Source organism: Centruroides sculpturatus, unplaced genomic scaffold, assembly GCF_000671375.1.
Source record: "Centruroides sculpturatus isolate CEXI.00-Female unplaced genomic scaffold, Cexi_2.0 scaffold801, whole genome shotgun sequence".
In the NCBI taxonomy this organism is placed as follows: domain Eukaryota; kingdom Metazoa; phylum Arthropoda; class Arachnida; order Scorpiones; family Buthidae; genus Centruroides; species Centruroides sculpturatus.
Window position 1 is genome coordinate 336,675 of NW_019385405.1, and position 22,815 is coordinate 359,489.

Here is a 22,815-nt window from a genome sequence, read left to right on the forward strand (position 1 = left end):
GCCCATGGTTATGTGTATATATACAAGTATATTATATACAGGCATATGCATACATCAATAAAACACAATAGTATATCAAGGGAGATAAAGACTTATTAGTTTAATTCAGTGGTGAGCAACCTTTGGCATTGGGCCACAATTAAATTTCATAGGTTCTTGATTAGTAGCGTATATTTTTCTTATGGAGTTATAGGCTTTAAGCCTCCTGAGTATAAACACACTCCTTAACTGCCAATACATTAGGTACTAAAATAATATATACTTTGTTCTAATCTTTTTACCAGTCAAGTTTAGTTTGAATGTTCTTCATCAGGAATATCAGCTTAGAGTTGCATAATGGCACGAGGCAGAAACTATTGATAGAAAATAAAATTACATTGCCAAAGCACTGAGAGCCAGGTATCAGGACATTCCAGACCACAAGTTGCTCATGACTGGTTTAACTGGTAAATTTCAAAAACACATCCTTGATGATAAGACAGTGCATAAAAATGTTAATCAAGAAAAATACAAAAATTCAAGAACGTTCATTTAGGGGCTTTCAGGCAAATTTTAGAAAGTAAAATTTTGCAGAATCAAATAAATTATTTTCTTTTCTGATGATTCAGACATGCATCAAAAAGTTATTTTAATTATTATTATGTATTAAAGTAATTTCTAAGTACTTGTATCCCTCGTACAGCACGGTTGGAAAATTGAGGATGTCTCCTATACAACATGGTTTCTGGTTTCACTTTAACATAATTGGAGAATTCAGAAAATTGTTCTTACAAAATTTCATAATTTTTAAGTGCAAACTTTATCATTTGATATTTTTTTCTTTAAGTTAGCATATGTGTTATCTCAAATTTGCCCATGGATTTCACAATATTGAAATTTTCAATTTATTTTGTGCTGCCTTTCGTCATGTTTACTTTAATGAAAACTGATAGTTGATTGTACAATTTTTTTCTTCCTTGTCCTAGCTTTCCTAAGTATCATTGTTGTTGCTTTTAGACTTTAGCCCTTAAGACTTACTGTGTTTTGCTTTTATAGCTAAATCTTTACTAAATAGAAAGATTTATTTAAAAGTTATTAAGTAAGTGTTATTAAACATTTTTTTAATCATAGATGAGTAATCATTCGTAAAAATGACAAACAAAAGACAGTGTTACCTCAGTACTTGAACTATTCAACTTGAACAATTCGGTATTTAAACATGATTTTGGAGAAAAATTGCTCAGTACTGAACTGAACAAACAAAGGGTCCTAGAACAAATTTTTATTTTTATTTTGTCATCCATAATAATTACCATCATAAAAATAAGAAAAATGAAAATTTTTCTGATATTTCTGACCAAGATCAACAAAAAAGCTCAGAAGACAATGAAGAAGAAGATATTTTGTAAAATGAAAATGCCCTCGTTTAACTAGAATTAATATTAATGTGTAATAAGGTACTTTAATTGTTATTTTTAGTTAATTATTGATTGGAAATAAATTACTGATTTGCTTTAATAAACATATTTCTCTTAGTGATGGAAAAGAATAGTATATGTTTCTTTTTTACTTTCTCTTACACAGAATGAAGTGGTATAATAATGAACTCTATTGCCTTATTATACCACTTCAGTGTATATAAGAGAAAGTAAATTGTATATTTTTGTTAACTTTTGCAAAAAGTTGTTTTGCATTAGTCCTTTGTATTGTATAGCACAGATTTGCATAACATGGCACTTTTTGGATCATAACTACCGTGTTATACAAAGGGATACCTGTATATGATATGCCTTTTTTGTTTTTATTAAAATTAGTAGTAAGTAATAATAATATAACCATTATCATTTTGGTCACATGACTTTTGTTTTTACTAATCTAATCAATTTTTTTGTATTTAAGATTATTTAACAATATTAGTAATAATTTAAGTCATTTATTTGATGAAAATTAAAATTTTCAGAAAAAAATTTGTTTGACTCTATCAAATTTTTGTATTCTGAAAATTTGTCTGAAGGATATATCTATTGCAGAGAACAAGGGACCAAATTTGCAGTTCTTCTTTATTTTAATTAAATTTTATCTAATGGCATCATAAAGAAATGTATTTTTTTAAATTTATAAACAATAAACTGAAACTTGTCACCTTTTATTCATCTAAGACAGGGGTCGGCAACCTGCGGCTCGCTAGCCACATGCGGCTCTTTGGATGTGAAGCTGCGGCTTTTTAGTTCCATACGCAAATATTATTTATTTTATCAAAAAAAAAAAAAACATTTAACTTGTCACCTTTTATTCATCTAAGACAGGGGTCGGCAACCTGCGGCTCGCTAGCCACATGCGGCTCTTTGGATGTGAAGCTGCGGCTCTTTAGTTCCATACGCAAATATTATTTATTTTATCAAAAAAAAAAAACATTTAAAAATCGTTCTGAATCTATTAACGAGGATTAGGCACTGATTCTATATCTCAGCCACTTGTACTCGCTTTTCACCGCACCCCTCTCCCATGACATGCGTAGTCACTGTCATCAGTCCGTCGGAAGCTCTTGAATGACACTGCATTGGATTTTTCTATTATCTAATTTGTTGTGAAAATCACTACTTATATATGAATAAATAGATTAGTTTTTTTTTTTTATCAAAAAACTTTATTTATGCGAGTACTATTTATTGTTGGCAAGAAAAAATTTTGTGGCTCTTTAAAAACTTTGAAATTTTGTAAATTGTAATTTTGGCTCTTGCGACTCAAAAGGTTGCCGACCCCTGATCTAAGAGATAACAATATATTTAATTAAATCTTATTTAATTTTATTTTTTGTTTATTTAGACTGCTTGAAAGAAATTAGTAGTAGTCACTAATTATATTAAACTATATATATATATTTATATGTAATTTGTAATTACTCAAAATGTACTTTTCTCTTCTCAGATGAAGTCATATTCTCAGCAACTGATGCAAGGAGAATGAGTCTTTCATCTTTGGGAACGATTGATGATATTGAAAATTCTTTTGAACAAACAATTGCTGAAGCTCAGCGAGTTATTGACTTGGAAGAAGAAATGAAAAAGAACACAGGTAAATAATTGTTCATTTATTCTTGTTTTTATCATTTGCAATCAATTGAAACTTAATTCTATTTAATATTTAAAATAACTATAATGTTAGCTGGTAAACATAAGATGATTATTTTTATTTTGTAGAAGTTAAAGAATTTGAAGAAAAAGTGAAATCTGTTACTAAAACTGAAGTTGTAACATTACATGCTCGACTGGAACAGGATATAAACAAACAACAAATCCATTCAGAAATCAATACAGCATTTAATGCTTTACAATTGCAAAAGGACATGAAAAAAAATGCTTGTTATGATATAGATAGAAAAGAAGAAGAACAGAATCAAAATGAAAAACAAACTGATGATAAAACTACATTGCAAGTTTTACCAATGCCATGTAGAAAACTAGCCTCTTCTGATGAATCTAGTGATGAAGTGTTTGAAAGATGTAATCATGTAATAAGAAAGAAATCAAGGTCTAAAACAAAACGAAAACAAAAACCAGCTCAACAAATAACAGATAACACTAAAGATGATTCTAAAAAGTTAGAAAATTTCTCAATTGGTTCTTATACATCAAATGAAAATTATTTAGTTCCATGTGAACAAATAACTGAAAGAAAAACAGAGCATGGTTCACTTCAGAGATCATCGGAAAGAAAATGCATTACAAAATCAGAATCTTTTAATGTATCAAGAGAAGAATGGATTAAAATTCGACCAAAGAAAGGTGGTTATGGAGGTCCTGGAGTACGAATTCGTTCATTTTTAGAGAGAAGTGATAAAAAGAAGCCAAATGATAACAAAGTTTATGGACTAGAAGGATCTGTGAGAGGTATAAAAGGGCAAGTGAGACTTCGATGTGCTGAGATAACAGATATGGGATTTTCACCTGCCTTAAAGGAAAAGTCCAGATCAATGTTAAATTTAATTCCTGAAAACAACATTAATGTTGAGACTGAAATACCACTTGATACCAAAGAAGAAAATTCAAACAATTCTAGTTTATTGAAGCGTGCTTTATCTGAACATAATTTGAGTGGTGCAGATTTAATGATTAATGAAGAATCTAAATCTGAATTTGCAAAGGAACAAGAACGTCTGCAACAAGAATACAGAAAGTTACAAAAACAATTTGTAGTCTGGCAGAAACAACTAATGTCTAATCATACATTATTAGAAAAAGAATGTTTATTCCCAAAAAAGTGTGTAATTCAAGAAGATAAACCCACAAAAAGTAATCATTTTAAACCTGTTGTTAAAGTAAGAGAATCAAAATCATTAACAAGAAACACAAAATCAGAATTATTAAATAATGTAACATTATCAACTTGGGATTCAAACAGGTTAACAGATTATTCTTCTTTGCCAAATAAATCCAGTATTCGTCAGTCATTTTCAGAAAAGAGGAATGAGAAAATAGACATAAATTCTTCAGATTTAAAAATCAAAACAAAGAATTTGTCATCCAATGGCTTACGTTCTTCTTCTAACAAAACTTATTTTAAACCACCAGCAGTGAGATCTTCAAGCAGTACAAGACAACGATTACCTCCTGAGGTGCGTACTGAAGATGAAGAGAAAAATATTTCAATTAATAAAATTGAAAATAGAAAAGAAAGAATAAGTAGAAGAGATAGTTTTGAAAAATTTGAAAATTCAAAAATGACTATTCAGAATCAACCTCCAGAAAACATTTCTGTTGATAATAGGAAAAATGGAACAGTAAAGTCAACTAATGTTAAAAATATCAAATCTACCTTAGAAATTTCAAAGGTGAGTGAAAAATCAACTAATAAAACACCAATCAAAGGATCAGTGCCAATGTATACTTATTTTGGAGGACCACTACATAAAAATAATTATAATTCCCAAATTCATAATTATGATGATTCATGGTCAAAAAAAGAAAATCAACAGAAATTGCAAACTAATACAAATACCAAAGAACAAAATGTAATACATTGTTTAGTTACAGTGCCACCTCCACCACCTCCACCGCCACCGCCACCTCAACTTCCTTTGCCTACTGATGTTAATAAACAAACTTCTGTTTGCCAAACTGTAGAAAAGAAACCACGAACATCAGTGTCTAATCATTCTGTTGATCCACGTGATAAGTTAATGATAGAAGTTAGGAATTTTGGAGGACGAAAAGGACTTCGTAAGGTAAGAAAAATTTGTTTATCAATATAAAAATTTTCAAATATATGTATGTAAGGAGTACAAATTGCAACTTGAGCTATATAAAAAGGAATTTCATCTCTATTTTTAGAACTAACTACAATATAACAAAATACAATGAATTAATTAAATACAAAACTAAAAATGTAATTTGTACTATAAAATATTTTGTGATACAAATTGCACAATCTATGGAATAACTCCAACTTATCAAATTGTACAATAAATTAAACAACTTAAGTACCATTTGAATTTTCTAAATTTTCCTCTTTGGTTAAATATGTAGATTTATAAACTTTCTACTTTTAAAACTGTTTCCAAAACTTAGAAATGTCAATTTTTTAATTTATACTTATCTAGATTAAAACAGATGTTATGCTCTTCACTCTCCTCTGTTGGACCAAATTATTTGAATATTTGTTGAAGAAAATTTATTTTTATTTTTGTCATTGCCATATTTCTTATTTAAACCTGCTTCAGCAAAATAGAGAAGGATCTATTATGTGCTTCACAGCAGGACTAATAGCAGAGCTAGTTGCTAGAATGATGGAAAGAAATGTATTTGAGAGATTCTGGAACAGAATAAAGTTTATGACTTACAGTGCTATTTTTTAATATAAGAATTAACCATTTCCATCAGAAAAAGAATAAATATTATGATTATCATAATTAAAAACTATTAGCTTATTTAAAAATAATAACTTTTATACTTGCATCAAAATGTCAGGGCTGTATTTTCATAGTTTTTCTGTTTACTTTTGGTATCAGTAGCAAGATTCCTGTATTTCAGTGATGAATGAAATTCATTTCAAAGAATTCATTGTAATAAACATAGCTTTTATCTGATTGACTGTCATAAAACTAATTTTGTTGTGATGTATTTATTTACATTAAATTAAATTAAAATTAAATTAAATTCATGAAATTTCTTTAAGAAAGAAATATGCTTTAAGTAAATCCATTTAAAGTAAATTTTTATATTTGAGAGCTTATCAGATAACATCAATCTATAAATATTATATAAAAAGCTGAAGATCAAGCCATCAAGAGGGTGAGCTGGGGGTTTTTCCCCTTAGCCTGGAGAAAACTTAGGAGCCTGTAGCAGTTCCTTCTATAAATTATGTTGTTTTTACTAACAGAAAATAAAATCTTAAATAAATGTTCTTCCGATGGAGAATTACTTTGAATAAAATTGAAGACAAAACTGTCCAAAAAGGATCACCATTTATTATTTTTTGTGTTAAGACTAATACATTCTCGGCGACTGACCTTTCTTTGTAGGCTGCTTGTCGCTGGAAAATTACAAAGAGTCCTTTTAAAAAACACAAAGCACATCCAATTAAAATTACAAAAATTTCTGAAAAAAGAACTGGTGACATACAGTTGTCCTGCTTACATCCATCTATACCTTCTTTTGGGGATTTCTTCTGCTTTTTATCTACTAGAAATTGGTGCTGAAAAATGTAGATTTGTAGAAAAGCTGCCCCTGGTGACGATACATGTATCCATTAAACATACATTAAACATCCATTAAACATACATGTATTGTCACCAGGGGGCAGCTTTTCTACAAATCTACATTTTCCAGCACCAATTTCTAGTAGATAAAAAGCAGAAGAAATCCCCAAAAGAAGGTATAGATGGATGTAAGCAGGACAACTGTATGTCACCAGTTCTTTTTTCAGAAATTTTTGTAATTTTAATTGGATGTGCTTTGTGTTTTTTAAAAGGACTCTTTGTAATTTTCCGGCGATAAGCAGCCTACAAAGAAAGGTCAGTCACCGAGAATGTGTTAGTCTTGGAACACAAAAAATAATAAATGGTGATCCTTTTTGGACAGTTTTGTCTTCAATTTTATTAAAAATCTTTAAGACTACTTTTTATTAATAAAGAAACATTCTATATATTTCATTTGTTTAAAAAAACAATGACAAAGAGGCCTGCTCTATCCCTGGGACCCATATAAACTCTTAATGGTCCTGGCTGAAGATTATTGGAGAGATAACTAAAAAGCATGAAATGGGAAGAAAACTGATTGGAAGAAGAAAAAAACTTTAGTCATATATTAATTGTACAGAAGTGGTGTTTATGAAAAGCTAGGAAAAATACAGAAAAGTGTTCTTATGAAGAGTGTACTTCAACATGATAAGAAATGATGAGGAGAGAAAAAAGTGAAGAAATAAGGCAGGTACATACTATATATACTGTACAACATTCCACTAACAGAAGGAAAAGATATATGTTGGAGCTGTGCGATAACTCCAACATATTGAACACAAAAAAGAATAATGAGAAGAGAAGGTTAGAGTGGATAAGTTTTGGAAGCGATTAGGCTATAAATTAAATGAGAATAAAATTGTTTTTAAAAAAATTTCAAGTTTTAAATTACAGCAGTTTTTGTTCAAATAAACTCCATATAATATATTATTGCAATCAAAGTATATTGCATTTTAAAGATAATAAGGTAGTATGAAAAAACTGTGCAACTTATATAGCAAACTCTGCTTGATTGAAATAAAAACAAAAGTTAAACAATTGAAAACAACTCAAGTACTTCCTGACTTTCTTAAACATCCATCTTTACTCTTTAGGGGTAGCTACCTACAGAGATTTATAAACTTTTCCAAAAGTTAGGTTTGAATTAGAAAAAAAGTCAAATAGTTTATATAGTTTAGAGTGGACAATTATGTTATTTAGTATTTTCTCTTAGACCAAAATCATTTGTCAAAAGAAATTTTTTTCCACATTTTGTTATTGTGATATTTCTACTTTAAAACTCACTTCTATGACTTAGGTAAGCTTTCTCAATCTTTAACATTAATTACATCATTCTCTAAGCTTTTCTTTTGTAATCATCCTTTTTTTAACACACTGTTATACGTAATATAGATACTGTATAATTGATTTTATCAATATTATTAATAAGAAAAATGAAATACGTATTTAATATAGTCTATTTATTATACAATGTATATTTTGAAAATGATCACAACTAGAATTGGTCTGCATACTGTAGATTACACATTCCTTGCTTTTTAGCTTCAGAGTGAAGGAAATGTAATTGTACATGTTAATAAGTTACTTTTTTAATTAAACACTAGGGAAAATCTGAAAAATTTTAAATTATTCAAAATTCAAATAATCTGTTATTGAAAGAAAATACTAGTTTTCTATAGTTTTCTACATTTGACAGCATTCTATATTCTCTAGTGATATTGGATTTTCTCTTTACTTTCTTTTCAACTTCTGAAATCACTTACACAAAATTAACTTCAGATTAAAAAGTTGATATTCTACAACTAAGACATTGTAAAAGCATAAGTTTAGTTGGCAGAGTCATTTAGTTAAGTGTCACTAAAACTGTGAAAATATATGACAATTTTGTCCATACTTTAAAGGTTACAGAGCACACATTCTAAATAAGTTGTTTACATGCTAGTTTATGTTTTATATTTGAAATATCAAATATATTAAATTCAATTAATATAATTTCAATTAATATTCAATATAATTAATTAGGATAAATTTGGTTAATTTGAATTAACCAAATTTATCCTAAAACTATTTGAATTAACTGTATTTTTAATATATATATATATATATTTAAATAAATTTCAAAGAGAACTGTGAATTTGATTTAGCCAATAATTTGAATTAATGAGATAAAAGTTCAAATTTATCAAATTTTGTTGTGTTCTGAGACAGAATGCCATAAATAAAGTTGCTGTTAGTTGTACAGGAAAAACAAATCTAACATGGAATGTAAAATGCCTTCTGCCTTCAATAAATAGCAAGAGATTTTGTTTGTTGATAAATTAATCAGAAGATGGAGTTTATACAAAAAAACAAAACTGAAAGTGGAATGCTAAAAAACAGCCTAAACAAAAAATAAATCCCAGAACAGAACAATTTGGTATGTAAAAAGTATTAGAATAAGCTGGAAACATGTCTAACATAGAAATAGAAGAGTTTTTGGATAACAGTCACCTGAGAAAATTGGAACTATTTAGCATAACAGTAGATAAATTCTAAACTACACTAGTCAAAACAATTAGAGGAGCAAGAAATTTTGTATAGAAAATCATTTACAATGAATGATTCAGAATGTCAGATGTTATTATTAAATAAGATACAATAAAATGTAAAAAAGTATGCATTTGAACCAAATTATATTTTCATTTATTTCACTTGTTGCAATATGCTAATCAACAATAAGCACATTTACACAACCAGAATGAATGAGTTTTTAGGATATTATAGGATAGGATGTATGATCTCCACAAATGGCTAAACTGCTGCACATCTGCATGGCATCGAATTAAGGAGTTGCTGGGAATTTCTTTGCTACTCCTTAATGAGAACAATCATATGCTCTCCTAATTGTTTTGACCAGTGTATAACTAATAATATAACCTGCAGACTTTGATTATGATCAACTTCTCAGTGATAAGAGTTACACCCTATATTTTTTTTTTCTTTGTTAAGATAGTACTTTCATTGTCTGGAAAGCAACTGTGACTCAATATTTTTCTTCAATTTTCTAGAATTAACTCATTTCTTGGGAATAATAATTGTTAAAAATATGCATTCTTTTTTGAGAAAGAAGTGCTAAAAATCTAAATAATAGTTATTAAAGAATAAAAATAATTTGATGTATTTCCATTTTCATAAATAAAAGTTTATCAAAAAATTACAACAAAGCATTTTAGGATAAAACACTTCTACTATCTCTGTTATTTAGGCAAAAGTAGTAGTAACAATTATTATTTGTCAAAATAATTAACAAAAATTAATTTCTAAGAGGAATTATTCTTTTAGACAATGTGAGTTTTCAATTTTTATATATCTTTATCATAGTTGATAGTCAGCACTTGATGAATTAAGTGATACATCATAGGGAATAAAACAATTAAAACACATTTTACAGATAACACCAATTTTTTCTTCATGCATCATATACACAGTTTGGTCTTTTCACTATGTTTTTGAATCATAAAACAGATTGGAAAAGAAGCAATTCTAAATATGACCTGTAATATTTTCCAACTTTCCTTCTTTTCTGTATTAATAAAAACACACAATTTTATATAAAATCATATTCATTTTAGATATATTTTATTACAATTAATTTCAAAATTTTAGAATCTATAAAATGGATTTATTTTTAATTTTCATAGTCTGAAAAAAAATTCTTTTTAAAAATTTTGCATTGTTAATAAGTTAAGTCAAAAAGATCAGAATAAATAGAATAAAAGAGTAGAGCAGAATCTATTATCAAAACTATTCCATCTACTTTTATTTGGATTTGTTAAGTAACTAGATAACATAGCTAATCATTAAGTTTAATATTCATTGATTCTTATATTTTATTTAATGGATACATAATTTTGATAGCACATTAGTGGAATGTTCTGAGAATGGATCTTTTGAAAATATTTGGAGTAAATTAGTTGATACTTGTTCTAAATTGTTTATTCAACACTAATTAGTAATGATTTTCTGACCAAAAGTTGGAATGATAAGTGTTTGTAATCTTCATTAAGACAGAATATTCATTAATAGACAAATTGAAATAAAAATATAGCTAATATTTAATTTTCATAAAGAATAAAAGTAAAATTGGTTATAATATAATGAGGATTAACAACATACACATCAACTCCTATTAGATAAGCTGAATGAACTGTCAGATTATTTATATTGCTGTATATATTATTAGTATTTCTGGAAACAAAGATTGGATTGAGATCTGGGAGGCATAACTGCAATACATCTGTATGGTAAGCAAGAGTTATGGATTCAAGTCCTGCTCCAGGCCAATCTTTTCTTCCAGAATATTCTAAATTTAAATTATCTACATTTTCCAATATCTAGGAATGCTCTAGTAGATATAAAGCAGAACTACCCCATTGGCCAGATGGATGGAAAGTAAGATGTGTGCATATCACCGATTCCTGCTTGTGTTTTTTAAAGGACTTTTTTACCTCTGTTGGCATGAAGCCTAAAAAGGAAGGCCTGTCGCCATGAATGTGTATATGTATAGTCTGGAACGCAAAATAAATGGTGGTCCCTCTTTGACAGACTTGTCTTCGATTTGATTAAATTATATTTATCATTAGATGGCAACCTAATCATCTATCAAATATATTTATTTCTAATCATTAAATTTGCTTTTTTTACATTTTGATAAATAATCTGGCAGTTTGTTTGGCATATGATGAGGATTATAACTGAAATAAAAATTATAGTAAAATATAATCCTAATAAAGGGACAATAATAATGAATGAAAATTGATTATAAGTGTACTAATATTTAACATAAGAATAGTTCAAAGAAATTTTTATTCAGTGATAGAAGCAACTAACATTCAAGGATTCTTATGAACATCACAAATATCATATAAGCATCAAGATTCAAACATATTCGAAGCATCTCCAGTTATTAAAATTACTAAGATCTTTTGTTATAAATCAGATTTAAATAAATAAATTGTACTTAGGTTAAAAAATTTTTTATAGATAAAACTTAAATTTTTTAAAAAAATCTTTGATTTTTTACAGATATCAAATCCAGAACCTGCCTGGCAGTTAAATGTGTTTGGTCCACAGTTCACTTCAAAAGCTTAATAAAATTGGATGCCTTAAAAAATAATAATCTGCTAGAATTAATGATGAAAAATCTGTTTAATTAATGTAATTAATACGAACAGCTATAATCAACTTTGAAATTAGTATTAAATTGTAAATACTGTATTGGTTAAATTCTGTATCAATGTGTATCTATTTTGTTTTTATTGAAATGGACTCATGGGTAAATCATTCCATGTAGTAAATGTTGTCGTAACTAATTTTCTATCTAATGAAAAGGAAGATAAACTGTATTGTACATAAGAAAAAATAATGTAAAGTTGAAAATGGTAAATTTTAACTAATTTGTATATTTTCAACTTATTTGTAATTCACAACAGTAAATTAAATGTGAAGTCTATATAAAATAAATTAATTTTTACATAGAAATTTTAAAATATGAATTTTTTAAAATTATGTAGTGCCATAACATAAACACACACAAATATAGAAGTAATTACTCTATATATTATTAGACATTGAAATTGAACCTTATATGAACTATCTATAAATTTATCTGTCCAAAACAGCTGATATTTAATAAACTGAAAATTCCATTTTAAGTAATGAGTCTTATTTATTGGAAATTATCTTTTCAATAAAAATCAAACTATAAATGATTAATTGGAAAATTAATTTACAAAATGTTTTATAAATTGTATGCAAGAATAATAAATATTTTTATATAAGCCAGAAAAATATAATTTGAACAAAGCATTGTTTAAAAAATATTTTTCTATTTCTAAAATATGATTATTTGGATAAAATTTTTTGATATCAACAGTTTCCATTATCCAAATATAACTATACTAATTGATAGTAACTGTACAATATTTCTTATTTATATGTAATTCTAATTTTATTTTATTTGGAATCAATGATCAAACTGCTCATATCACAATTTTTTATATAATTTCAATAGAAGTTTATTGAGAAAACACACTTGACAAGATTTATTTATTTTTTTTAGACACAACATTCAAGTATTATAGATTTAATGAATGAGAGATTTTTTTTTTTGTGTCAGTCATACTGAATATTTTATATATGGCTAGTATAATATATATCCAACAATCAAAATGCCAAAATTTCAAAATTAAATTTCAAAAATTCAAAAGTTATGTTATCAGACTATTACTTATTAGTGTTTAGGTTTAATAATTTTGCTTTCAAGTTCTTTACTTATCTTCAGAGATTTAAAAACTTAAAAATTATTTTTAAGTTTTTAAATCCTTGAAGATAAGATTCAATAAAATCAAATAATTTCAAATTGTTTTAATATTTGAAATTATTCAAAGAATTCTTTAAATTACAGACTTTTAATAGTTTTTAATAAAATTTTATCTAAATAAAAAAAATTGGTTTAATTCTTTCAATAAATTTTATTATTAAAATAACACAATTTATTAAATAAATGAATAATTCAAGTACAAAGTGCCATATTTTAAGAATTGCAGAAAGCCAAAATAACAATCTGAAATTTTAACAATTTTAATAAGTTTTTCAACTATTAATATTTTTTGAATTTAAAAATTAGGTTTTATTGTTACTGTGCTGGAATTTTATGAAGTTTTAAAATCTGTTCAAATGAATGATAATTTTTTTATACTTAGACTCTTAGTTATTCCAATTTTCAGAGAGAAATTCTGCATTTTCTGGGACAATAAAACTCCAGATTCCTAATTTTCATTGATTAATTATTGACATAAAACATTAAAATCAAATTTTTTACATATTTTTGGATAAACATTCACAAATTGCTTTCATTTATAGTTTCCATTAAAACAGTACAAATTGTAAAATTAATTCACATCCTACAGAATAACTAAGTGATTCATCACTTATGGTTTGCGTATCAGCATATATATTTTATCAATTATTTGTAGGTGTTGAACATTGTTTATAGCTCTATGTAGGTGTAAGTTTGAAATGAATGAAATAAATTTGGTTAAACAAATAAAATATATATGATTTATTTCAATTTTTCATTTTAGTGTTCTGACTGAACAGATATTTATTTTTAGTTTTCTATAGTGTGTTCCTATTTTTTGTTTTTAGATATATTTTAATTAAAACTGTATTTTGTAATATTAAAAATAGTCATAAAACTTTGGAGGCTTAAGTTTTCTGAAGATGCAATATAAGCAGTAGTAAAATTTATTAAAGATTCCAGGTTGATCATTTTAAAGTATTTTTTAATTCCTTTCATACATAAATATATTATTTAAAGAATTAAAATTAAATTATTTGTTTTTCAAAACCATGTTGTACTATTTTTAAAGAATATTAAACACAAGATTGTGTTATTAATCAAAACACATTAATCAAATCCATGTGTTTGATTATTAACATGATCTTATGTTTAATACTCTCACAAAATTAAATTATTAAATTAATAAATTATTTCATTTTTGTACTATGTTAAAAATAATGATTTCAATTAATTTTTTAATTCAATTTGTTTTAGTTGTATCTCATAAATAATTGTATCAAAATTAAAACGTTTATGACACATTGCAATAAAATTTACTTTAATGTCTACATCAGGGGTGTCCAACCTGTGGCCCAAGGGAAGTTCTATTGCGGCACAATAAACAAAACTGACAAATTTTATTATTTATTTATTTTATTTATTTATTTAAACAGTATAAACCTCAAAAAAGAAGTTTCACAAAGCCCTAAACCTTTATACATATTTTATTTTTTAATAGAAAGGAAATATTTTCAAATACTTGAAATGTGTGAATGAGGAAGGAATACTAAATAAAGCTGAAGTCGTGACTCAGAGGATTATAGCCCCAAATTCAGAAAAAGAAGAGAAAGGCAAAAAAAACAAAAAGAATTGAGAAAGGTTGGGAAATTAAGGATCAATATTTGCATAACAGAAGGTCTATAATCTTTTGAATACCAACTCCAGCATTATTTAATATTCTTTTCAGCATTGTCAAATTTGGCTACCCTTTTTTTAGTTTGACGTAAAAAACATTTGGCGCATTGGCTACATTTTGGGCTACATATTATTTATAAATATATTTGTTGAATAAAAATGCACTTTAAAATTGTTTTTTGTTGTTTTTTTATTAATTAAAGACCCAAATAAAACAAATATTTGTGTTTTTCAAATAGATTTTCTTTAGTCTCTTTTATAATAAGTAAATTTATCTATTTCTAAGTAGAAATTAAAAGTGTCTGTAGAAGTAATTTTTTAAAATATCCTTTTCGTGATAAAGTTTTAATACTTATTACTATAATCTAGACATGTAAATCCTTTAATATACTTGTATATTTAAGGATTAGGCCACAATAAACTTGTGGCCCAGAACTCCATGACTTCTTCCAATGTGGCCCAAAGAAACAGAAAGGTTGGACACCCCTGGTCTACATAATGGTTTTAAAATAAATGATTTTCTAAACTATGGTTATAAATTGCTCTAGGATAGCAGCAGCATAGATTCAATACACTTTGGAGTATATTATTTTCATATGAAAACTGAGATTGGTTATCTCTGTTACATAAATAGACATGTAGCTTCTTGAACATATATAATTAATAATAAGTCAATTAATTTCAAGGTAACAGAAAACAGTTTATGCACCCAAAGACTCAATTAAAGTTTCTGCTGTTTTGAACTAAAATCAACTTGGAGAAACAATTCCTAAAAGCAGAGATGATGACTTACTTATTAAACAAATAATTATATCAATTCATCAATTGTATAAAAATTTATTCCCACAAAATGAATCAAAATTAATACTGATGGGAATTTTAAAGAATTAATATTCAACAGTAAACCAGTTTTTGGAAGTCATATAGTAGATTTGATTTCATATTTAACGAGAAGTAAAAAAATCAACATTGGCTCAACTGGTTTAAACAAATTTTAGGAAGGAATTAAAGAAATTTTCTTTAATTCCTTCCTAAAATTCTCTCCGATAGAGAATGAAATATGAGGATAGAGGATGAAATATATACATATATTCTGAAGAAATGATAGGAAATTGGTTCATGGAAGTTGATTCAAACAAAGTTATTATTTGTAGAAATTGGTTTAACCATATCTACTCATAATAATTTTATTACCATTGAATAAACTGTAATAGAAAAGGTACTAGTTAGAAGACACACCTACTATACATGACTCCTCTGATATTAAAGGTAAGAAAGACATTTGTATATTCAATGCAATTAATGACAGTATATTTTCACTTATAAATTCTGCCAATTGATAAAGACATATATTGTAAGTACAGGTAACCCCATATAACACGGCACTTCTATAGCACGGATTCACTCTAACACGGTTCGAGAAATGGGTAAAACCCTCATACAACATGAAATGTAATAAATTTTTACGTACTTAAGTACTAATAGTTCACAAAAATTATTATTTTCGTGAACTATTAGTACTTCAATGTGTAAATTTTCTTTTCTCGTCTCCATACACATGGTCCTTCGCGAAAATTGTTTCAATTTTGCCATATCTCGACGCTTCTGCTTCTGGTGTTGTCAGATGTTTTTCCGTTATTCCATAAGTGCTTAGCACCATATAAGGAAATTTATAAAGATCTTTTAACTAGAAGCAAGCAATCTAAAATTACATACACTTTTTGCAAAAGGTAAAGCATGAATCTGAAAATAATGCAGAAAAATGCTCAGAGGATAATGATAACTTGCCAAAAAGAAAACGCTCTCGGTTAATAGTGCTTTTAGTGATGACAAAGAAAACATTGTTTAATTTAACATATTAATTAATATGTATCACTTAAGAAAATTTTAATAAACATATTTATCTTAATTATAAAAATATAGTAGCATGTTTTTTAATTTTTGGAACCTAACCCTCCTTTTTGTACTAGTTCTTTGTTTTGCATAACACAGATTCGTATAACATGGCAATTTTTTGGAACATAACTACCGTGTTATATGGGGGTTACCTGTACATCAAACACAAATTTCATATTTACAAGAGTTCATGATTTGGAACAATTTTATGTGTTAAATTTACCAAATACAGTAGTGTTAGAAATAAATAGACTTTAAACAACTGCAAATACTGCCAAATAGTTTTTGCTTTAGTAGAAAGAGAGAAAGTAAAAAAACGTAAAAAGATGTACAGAAATGAAGAGAATTTTATTCAAATTGGATTATATTCTTCTTCAAAAAATTTTTAGTTGTTTCCTCTACTTAGGATTTAAAAATAAAATTTTCTTATGAAGAAACATAAATGATTATCCCATCAATTTGTCAGTAAGATTAACAGAAATTTTCTTTATTCAAACATTAGTGCTTCTCACCATATTGGAAACATAACTGTTCTATTATTATGGGAGGGGGGAAAACAATCAAATAGTTTGTAAATCACCATTATATTTTTCTTTGTAGAAAATTTATATTGATACTATAGAAATTGATATAGATACTGCCAGTTAATTTTTTCAGGTGGAAAAAGTCTTAAGCACATCTAAATACTAGTTTATTTTGGAATTAAAATTAATCTACTTAGTTTTGAAAAGCATGAAAAAAGGAAAATGAAGTTTGATCCAAAAGACTATAAAATATTATTGCAACCAATGGCACCACATGGAATCTCAATTTGTGCAGAACTTCAAAATTCCATTTTAATTAATGAGAATTTTTTAAAGAACTTTTTAAACAGAGTGGAAGTAGAAATTGTTTTAAAGAATGTCAGATACAATGAGGATATGGTTTTTTGGAGATCAGAAAGATATACTGATTGTAAAAATCTTAAATTTTATTTCTAATGGTGGATAAGGTATAATTGCTGACAAATCACTTAAAGAATCTGAAAACTCTCGTTTAAAAGACACTGGATTTGAAATCAGATAATGCTTCTAAAAAGGTACAAGGAAGAATGGAAAAAAAGAAGGCAATTTAAAAAATGAAATCAGTCATGAAGCAAGAAGTTGAAACTCCCAAGATGTGTTGGACTAAAACAGATCCACATTCATATTCATATACTAAAAGCAAATTGGATATGGTACTGTTTCAACACAACCAGCTGTTGATAGATAATACTTCAGATATAGTTCATCCAGTAGCTACAATTTCTGATAGTCACTCTCCTATTGAAATTTCTATATCTGTTTCTGGTAAAAATTACATTGATCTTCATTTGATTTCTCTTCATATTCAAGCCAAGATTGTTAAAAAAAAAAAGAAAGAAAAAAAAAAAATACAAACACTACATCTGAAGGAATAGTTTCTCAAATTAATTATTTCTGAAACAGTTTAATTTCTGAATGTTGTTAAATGCTTCTAAATGATAAACAAGTAATTTCCAAAGTCAATTATCCATATTGTGCTATATTAGATGCATTATTGTTTTATTCTAAAAAGGACAGAAATTTTTTATTAAGTGTTTTATTTTTTAATGAAATTGCTCAATGTATGGATTAGGTAAATCCACTTGGAAAAAAATAATATTAATAATAGACTAGTTGAAAGGTTTAATAGTATTTTAACAGAGTATTTGGCTTTGCTTTGATAAAAGTAAAAATATGTTAAATTAATTAACAAAACATTGGATAACAAGAACTAAGAAATTGTTAAAATTTTCTAAATATATGACTATCATGTAAGTATTATTATCCTAATCTATAAATTTATAAGTCAGCCAGAAGGTTAGTTGTAAGTTGAACTAGAATCAAAGTTAATTTAGACTTTCATAATTTATTACAGGTTATATAGATTGAGGATTTTTCCACATCTCTCAGTAATATGGATGGCCAAATACCATTTCAAAATCAGTTCCACTTCTGACGGCTGGCTAAATAACTGATAATATCTGTATATTATCAGTTACTTAGTGCTTCACATTGACAAATAAATAGATCATAAAATGATTGTAAATAAATAAATTTATTTTACAATAAACAGATGACATTATAAAATAAGTACTAAATCAAGAGTACAATGGCTTCCTGTATTTACATTGTATCCAAACACGATACATTTTTAAGAGTTTTCCACGATTCACTTGCAAACGACGATCAATGAAATTTTGTTCTTTTAGGAGTCCTGCACTAGTAAAAATTTCATGCACTTTTTCTAAATAAATATAAAATAATAAATATATACACATATTAGTAAATAATTTAAATATGGACATACTAGAAAATTTAACTAATGAAATAATATAAATTACACAAAAATATTGCATAGTTATATTATAATTGCATCAAAAATACTTATTTTTCTGTTTTGTTAACACTTATTTTTAATCTATCAAAACATATTAGTCACAAAATATTATGAAATATTTAAATTCTAATGTGACATTTCAAACTATTCAAAGATTACTTATAGATTGAGGAACTAATAATGCTTTGACCATAAGATTAAACAGATGTAAATGAATTTAAAAATTATGTCTGAGTAATCAAAAATATGCAATTATGAATGAAAAAAAATTATGTAATATGGTTGACTAATTGCTCTTGTTGAAATTCCTTGTTTATGAATGTCATAATCCTATACAGTGGTACCTCAGGATACGAAATTAATCCGTTCCGAAACTGAGATCGTATCNAGTCATACTGAATATTTTATATATGGCTAGTATAATATATATCCAACAATCAAAATGCCAAAATTTCAAAATTAAATTTCAAAAATTCAAAAGTTATGTTATCAGACTATTACTTATTAGTGTTTAGGTTTAATAATTTTGCTTTCAAGTTCTTTACTTATCTTCAGAGATTTAAAAACTTAAAAATTATTTTTAAGTTTTTAAATCCTTGAAGATAAGATTCAATAAAATCAAATAATTTCAAATTGTTTTAATATTTGAAATTATTCAAAGAATTCTTTAAATTACAGACTTTTAATAGTTTTTAATAAAATTTTATCTAAATAAAAAAAATTGGTTTAATTCTTTCAATAAATTTTATTATTAAAATAACACAATTTATTAAATAAATGAATAATTCAAGTACAAAGTGCCATATTTTAAGAATTGCAGAAAGCCAAAATAACAATCTGAAATTTTAACAATTTTAATAAGTTTTTCAACTATTAATATTTTTTGAATTTAAAAATTAGGTTTTATTGTTACTGTGCTGGAATTTTATGAAGTTTTAAAATCTGTTCAAATGAATGATAATTTTTTTATACTTAGACTCTTAGTTATTCCAATTTTCAGAGAGAAATTCTGCATTTTCTGGGACAATAAAACTCCAGATTCCTAATTTTCATTGATTAATTATTGACATAAAACATTAAAATCAAATTTTTTACATATTTTTGGATAAACATTCACAAATTGCTTTCATTTATAGTTTCCATTAAAACAGTACAAATTGTAAAATTAATTCACATCCTACAGAATAACTAAGTGATTCATCACTTATGGTTTGCGTATCAGCATATATATTTTATCAATTATTTGTAGGTGTTGAACATTGTTTATAGCTCTATGTAGGTGTAAGTTTGAAATGAATGAAATAAATTTGGTTAAACAAATAAAATATATATGATTTATTTCAATTTTTCATTTTAGTGTTCTGACTGAACAGATATTTATTTTTAGTTTTCTATAGTGTGTTCCTATTTTTTGTTTTTAGATATATTTTAATTAAAACTGTATTTTGTAATATTAAAAATAGTCATAAAACTTTGGAGGCTTAAGTTTTCTGAAGATGCAATATAAGCAGTAGTAAAATTTATTAAAGATTCCAGGTTGATCATTTTAAAGTATTTTTTAATTCCTTTCATACATAAATATATTATTTAAAGAATTAAAATTAAATTATTTGTTTTTCAAAACCATGTTGTACTATTTTTAAAGAATATTAAACACAAGATTGTGTTATTAATCAAAACACATTAATCAAATCCATGTGTTTGATTATTAACATGATCTTATGTTTAATACTCTCACAAAATTAAATTATTAAATTAATAAATTATTTCATTTTTGTACTATGTTAAAAATAATGATTTCAATTAATTTTTTAATTCAATTTGTTTTAGTTGTATCTCATAAATAATTGTATCAAAATTAAAACGTTTATGACACATTGCAATAAAATTTACTTTAATGTCTACATCAGGGGTGTCCAACCTGTGGCCCAAGGGAAGTTCTATTGCGGCACAATAAACAAAACTGACAAATTTTATTATTTATTTATTTTATTTATTTATTTAAACAGTATAAACCTCAAAAAAGAAGTTTCACAAAGCCCTAAACCTTTATACATATTTTATTTTTTAATAGAAAGGAAATATTTTCAAATACTTGAAATGTGTGAATGAGGAAGGAATACTAAATAAAGCTGAAGTCGTGACTCAGAGGATTATAGCCCCAAATTCAGAAAAAGAAGAGAAAGGCAAAAAAAACAAAAAGAATTGAGAAAGGTTGGGAAATTAAGGATCAATATTTGCATAACAGAAGGTCTATAATCTTTTGAATACCAACTCCAGCATTATTTAATATTCTTTTCAGCATTGTCAAATTTGGCTACCCTTTTTTTAGTTTGACGTAAAAAACATTTGGCGCATTGGCTACATTTTGGGCTACATATTATTTATAAATATATTTGTTGAATAAAAATGCACTTTAAAATTGTTTTTTGTTGTTTTTTTATTAATTAAAGACCCAAATAAAACAAATATTTGTGTTTTTCAAATAGATTTTCTTTAGTCTCTTTTATAATAAGTAAATTTATCTATTTCTAAGTAGAAATTAAAAGTGTCTGTAGAAGTAATTTTTTAAAATATCCTTTTCGTGATAAAGTTTTAATACTTATTACTATAATCTAGACATGTAAATCCTTTAATATACTTGTATATTTAAGGATTAGGCCACAATAAACTTGTGGCCCAGAACTCCATGACTTCTTCCAATGTGGCCCAAAGAAACAGAAAGGTTGGACACCCCTGGTCTACATAATGGTTTTAAAATAAATGATTTTCTAAACTATGGTTATAAATTGCTCTAGGATAGCAGCAGCATAGATTCAATACACTTTGGAGTATATTATTTTCATATGAAAACTGAGATTGGTTATCTCTGTTACATAAATAGACATGTAGCTTCTTGAACATATATAATTAATAATAAGTCAATTAATTTCAAGGTAACAGAAAACAGTTTATGCACCCAAAGACTCAATTAAAGTTTCTGCTGTTTTGAACTAAAATCAACTTGGAGAAACAATTCCTAAAAGCAGAGATGATGACTTACTTATTAAACAAATAATTATATCAATTCATCAATTGTATAAAAATTTATTCCCACAAAATGAATCAAAATTAATACTGATGGGAATTTTAAAGAATTAATATTCAACAGTAAACCAGTTTTTGGAAGTCATATAGTAGATTTGATTTCATATTTAACGAGAAGTAAAAAAATCAACATTGGCTCAACTGGTTTAAACAAATTTTAGGAAGGAATTAAAGAAATTTTCTTTAATTCCTTCCTAAAATTCTCTCCGATAGAGAATGAAATATGAGGATAGAGGATGAAATATATACATATATTCTGAAGAAATGATAGGAAATTGGTTCATGGAAGTTGATTCAAACAAAGTTATTATTTGTAGAAATTGGTTTAACCATATCTACTCATAATAATTTTATTACCATTGAATAAACTGTAATAGAAAAGGTACTAGTTAGAAGACACACCTACTATACATGACTCCTCTGATATTAAAGGTAAGAAAGACATTTGTATATTCAATGCAATTAATGACAGTATATTTTCACTTATAAATTCTGCCAATTGATAAAGACATATATTGTAAGTACAGGTAACCCCATATAACACGGCACTTCTATAGCACGGATTCACTCTAACACGGTTCGAGAAATGGGTAAAACCCTCATACAACATGAAATGTAATAAATTTTTACGTACTTAAGTACTAATAGTTCACAAAAATTATTATTTTCGTGAACTATTAGTACTTCAGTATGTAAATTTTCTTTTTTCTCGTCTTCTGTC

At 26.3% G+C, this 22,815-nt stretch overlaps 2 protein-coding genes across 8 annotated transcripts in view; one reads left to right on the forward strand and one right to left on the reverse strand.

Annotated features, from left to right (window-relative positions):
• Positions 1-12,214, forward strand: part of LOC111638603 (actin cytoskeleton-regulatory complex protein PAN1-like) — a 56,237-nt gene extending 44,023 nt beyond the window's left edge. For all 7 annotated transcript variants that reach the window (XM_023384341.1, XM_023384339.1, XM_023384342.1 and 4 more), the window contains 3 exons: positions 2,908-3,054; positions 3,180-5,203; positions 11,780-12,214. In XM_023384341.1, coding sequence (XP_023240109.1) covers positions 2,908-3,054; positions 3,180-5,203; positions 11,780-11,845 — 2,237 coding nt within the window. In that variant the 3' untranslated portion in view covers positions 11,846-12,214. The remainder of the gene's footprint in view (positions 1-2,907; positions 3,055-3,179; positions 5,204-11,779) is intronic.
• Positions 12,215-18,710: 6,496 nt separating this feature from the next.
• Positions 18,711-22,815, reverse strand: part of LOC111638602 (methyltransferase-like protein 2-A) — a 40,835-nt gene continuing 36,730 nt past the window's right edge. The window contains exon 7 of the mRNA XM_023384337.1: positions 18,711-18,914. Within this exon, the coding sequence (XP_023240105.1) occupies positions 18,769-18,914 (146 nt within the window). The 3' untranslated portion in view covers positions 18,711-18,768. The remainder of the gene's footprint in view (positions 18,915-22,815) is intronic.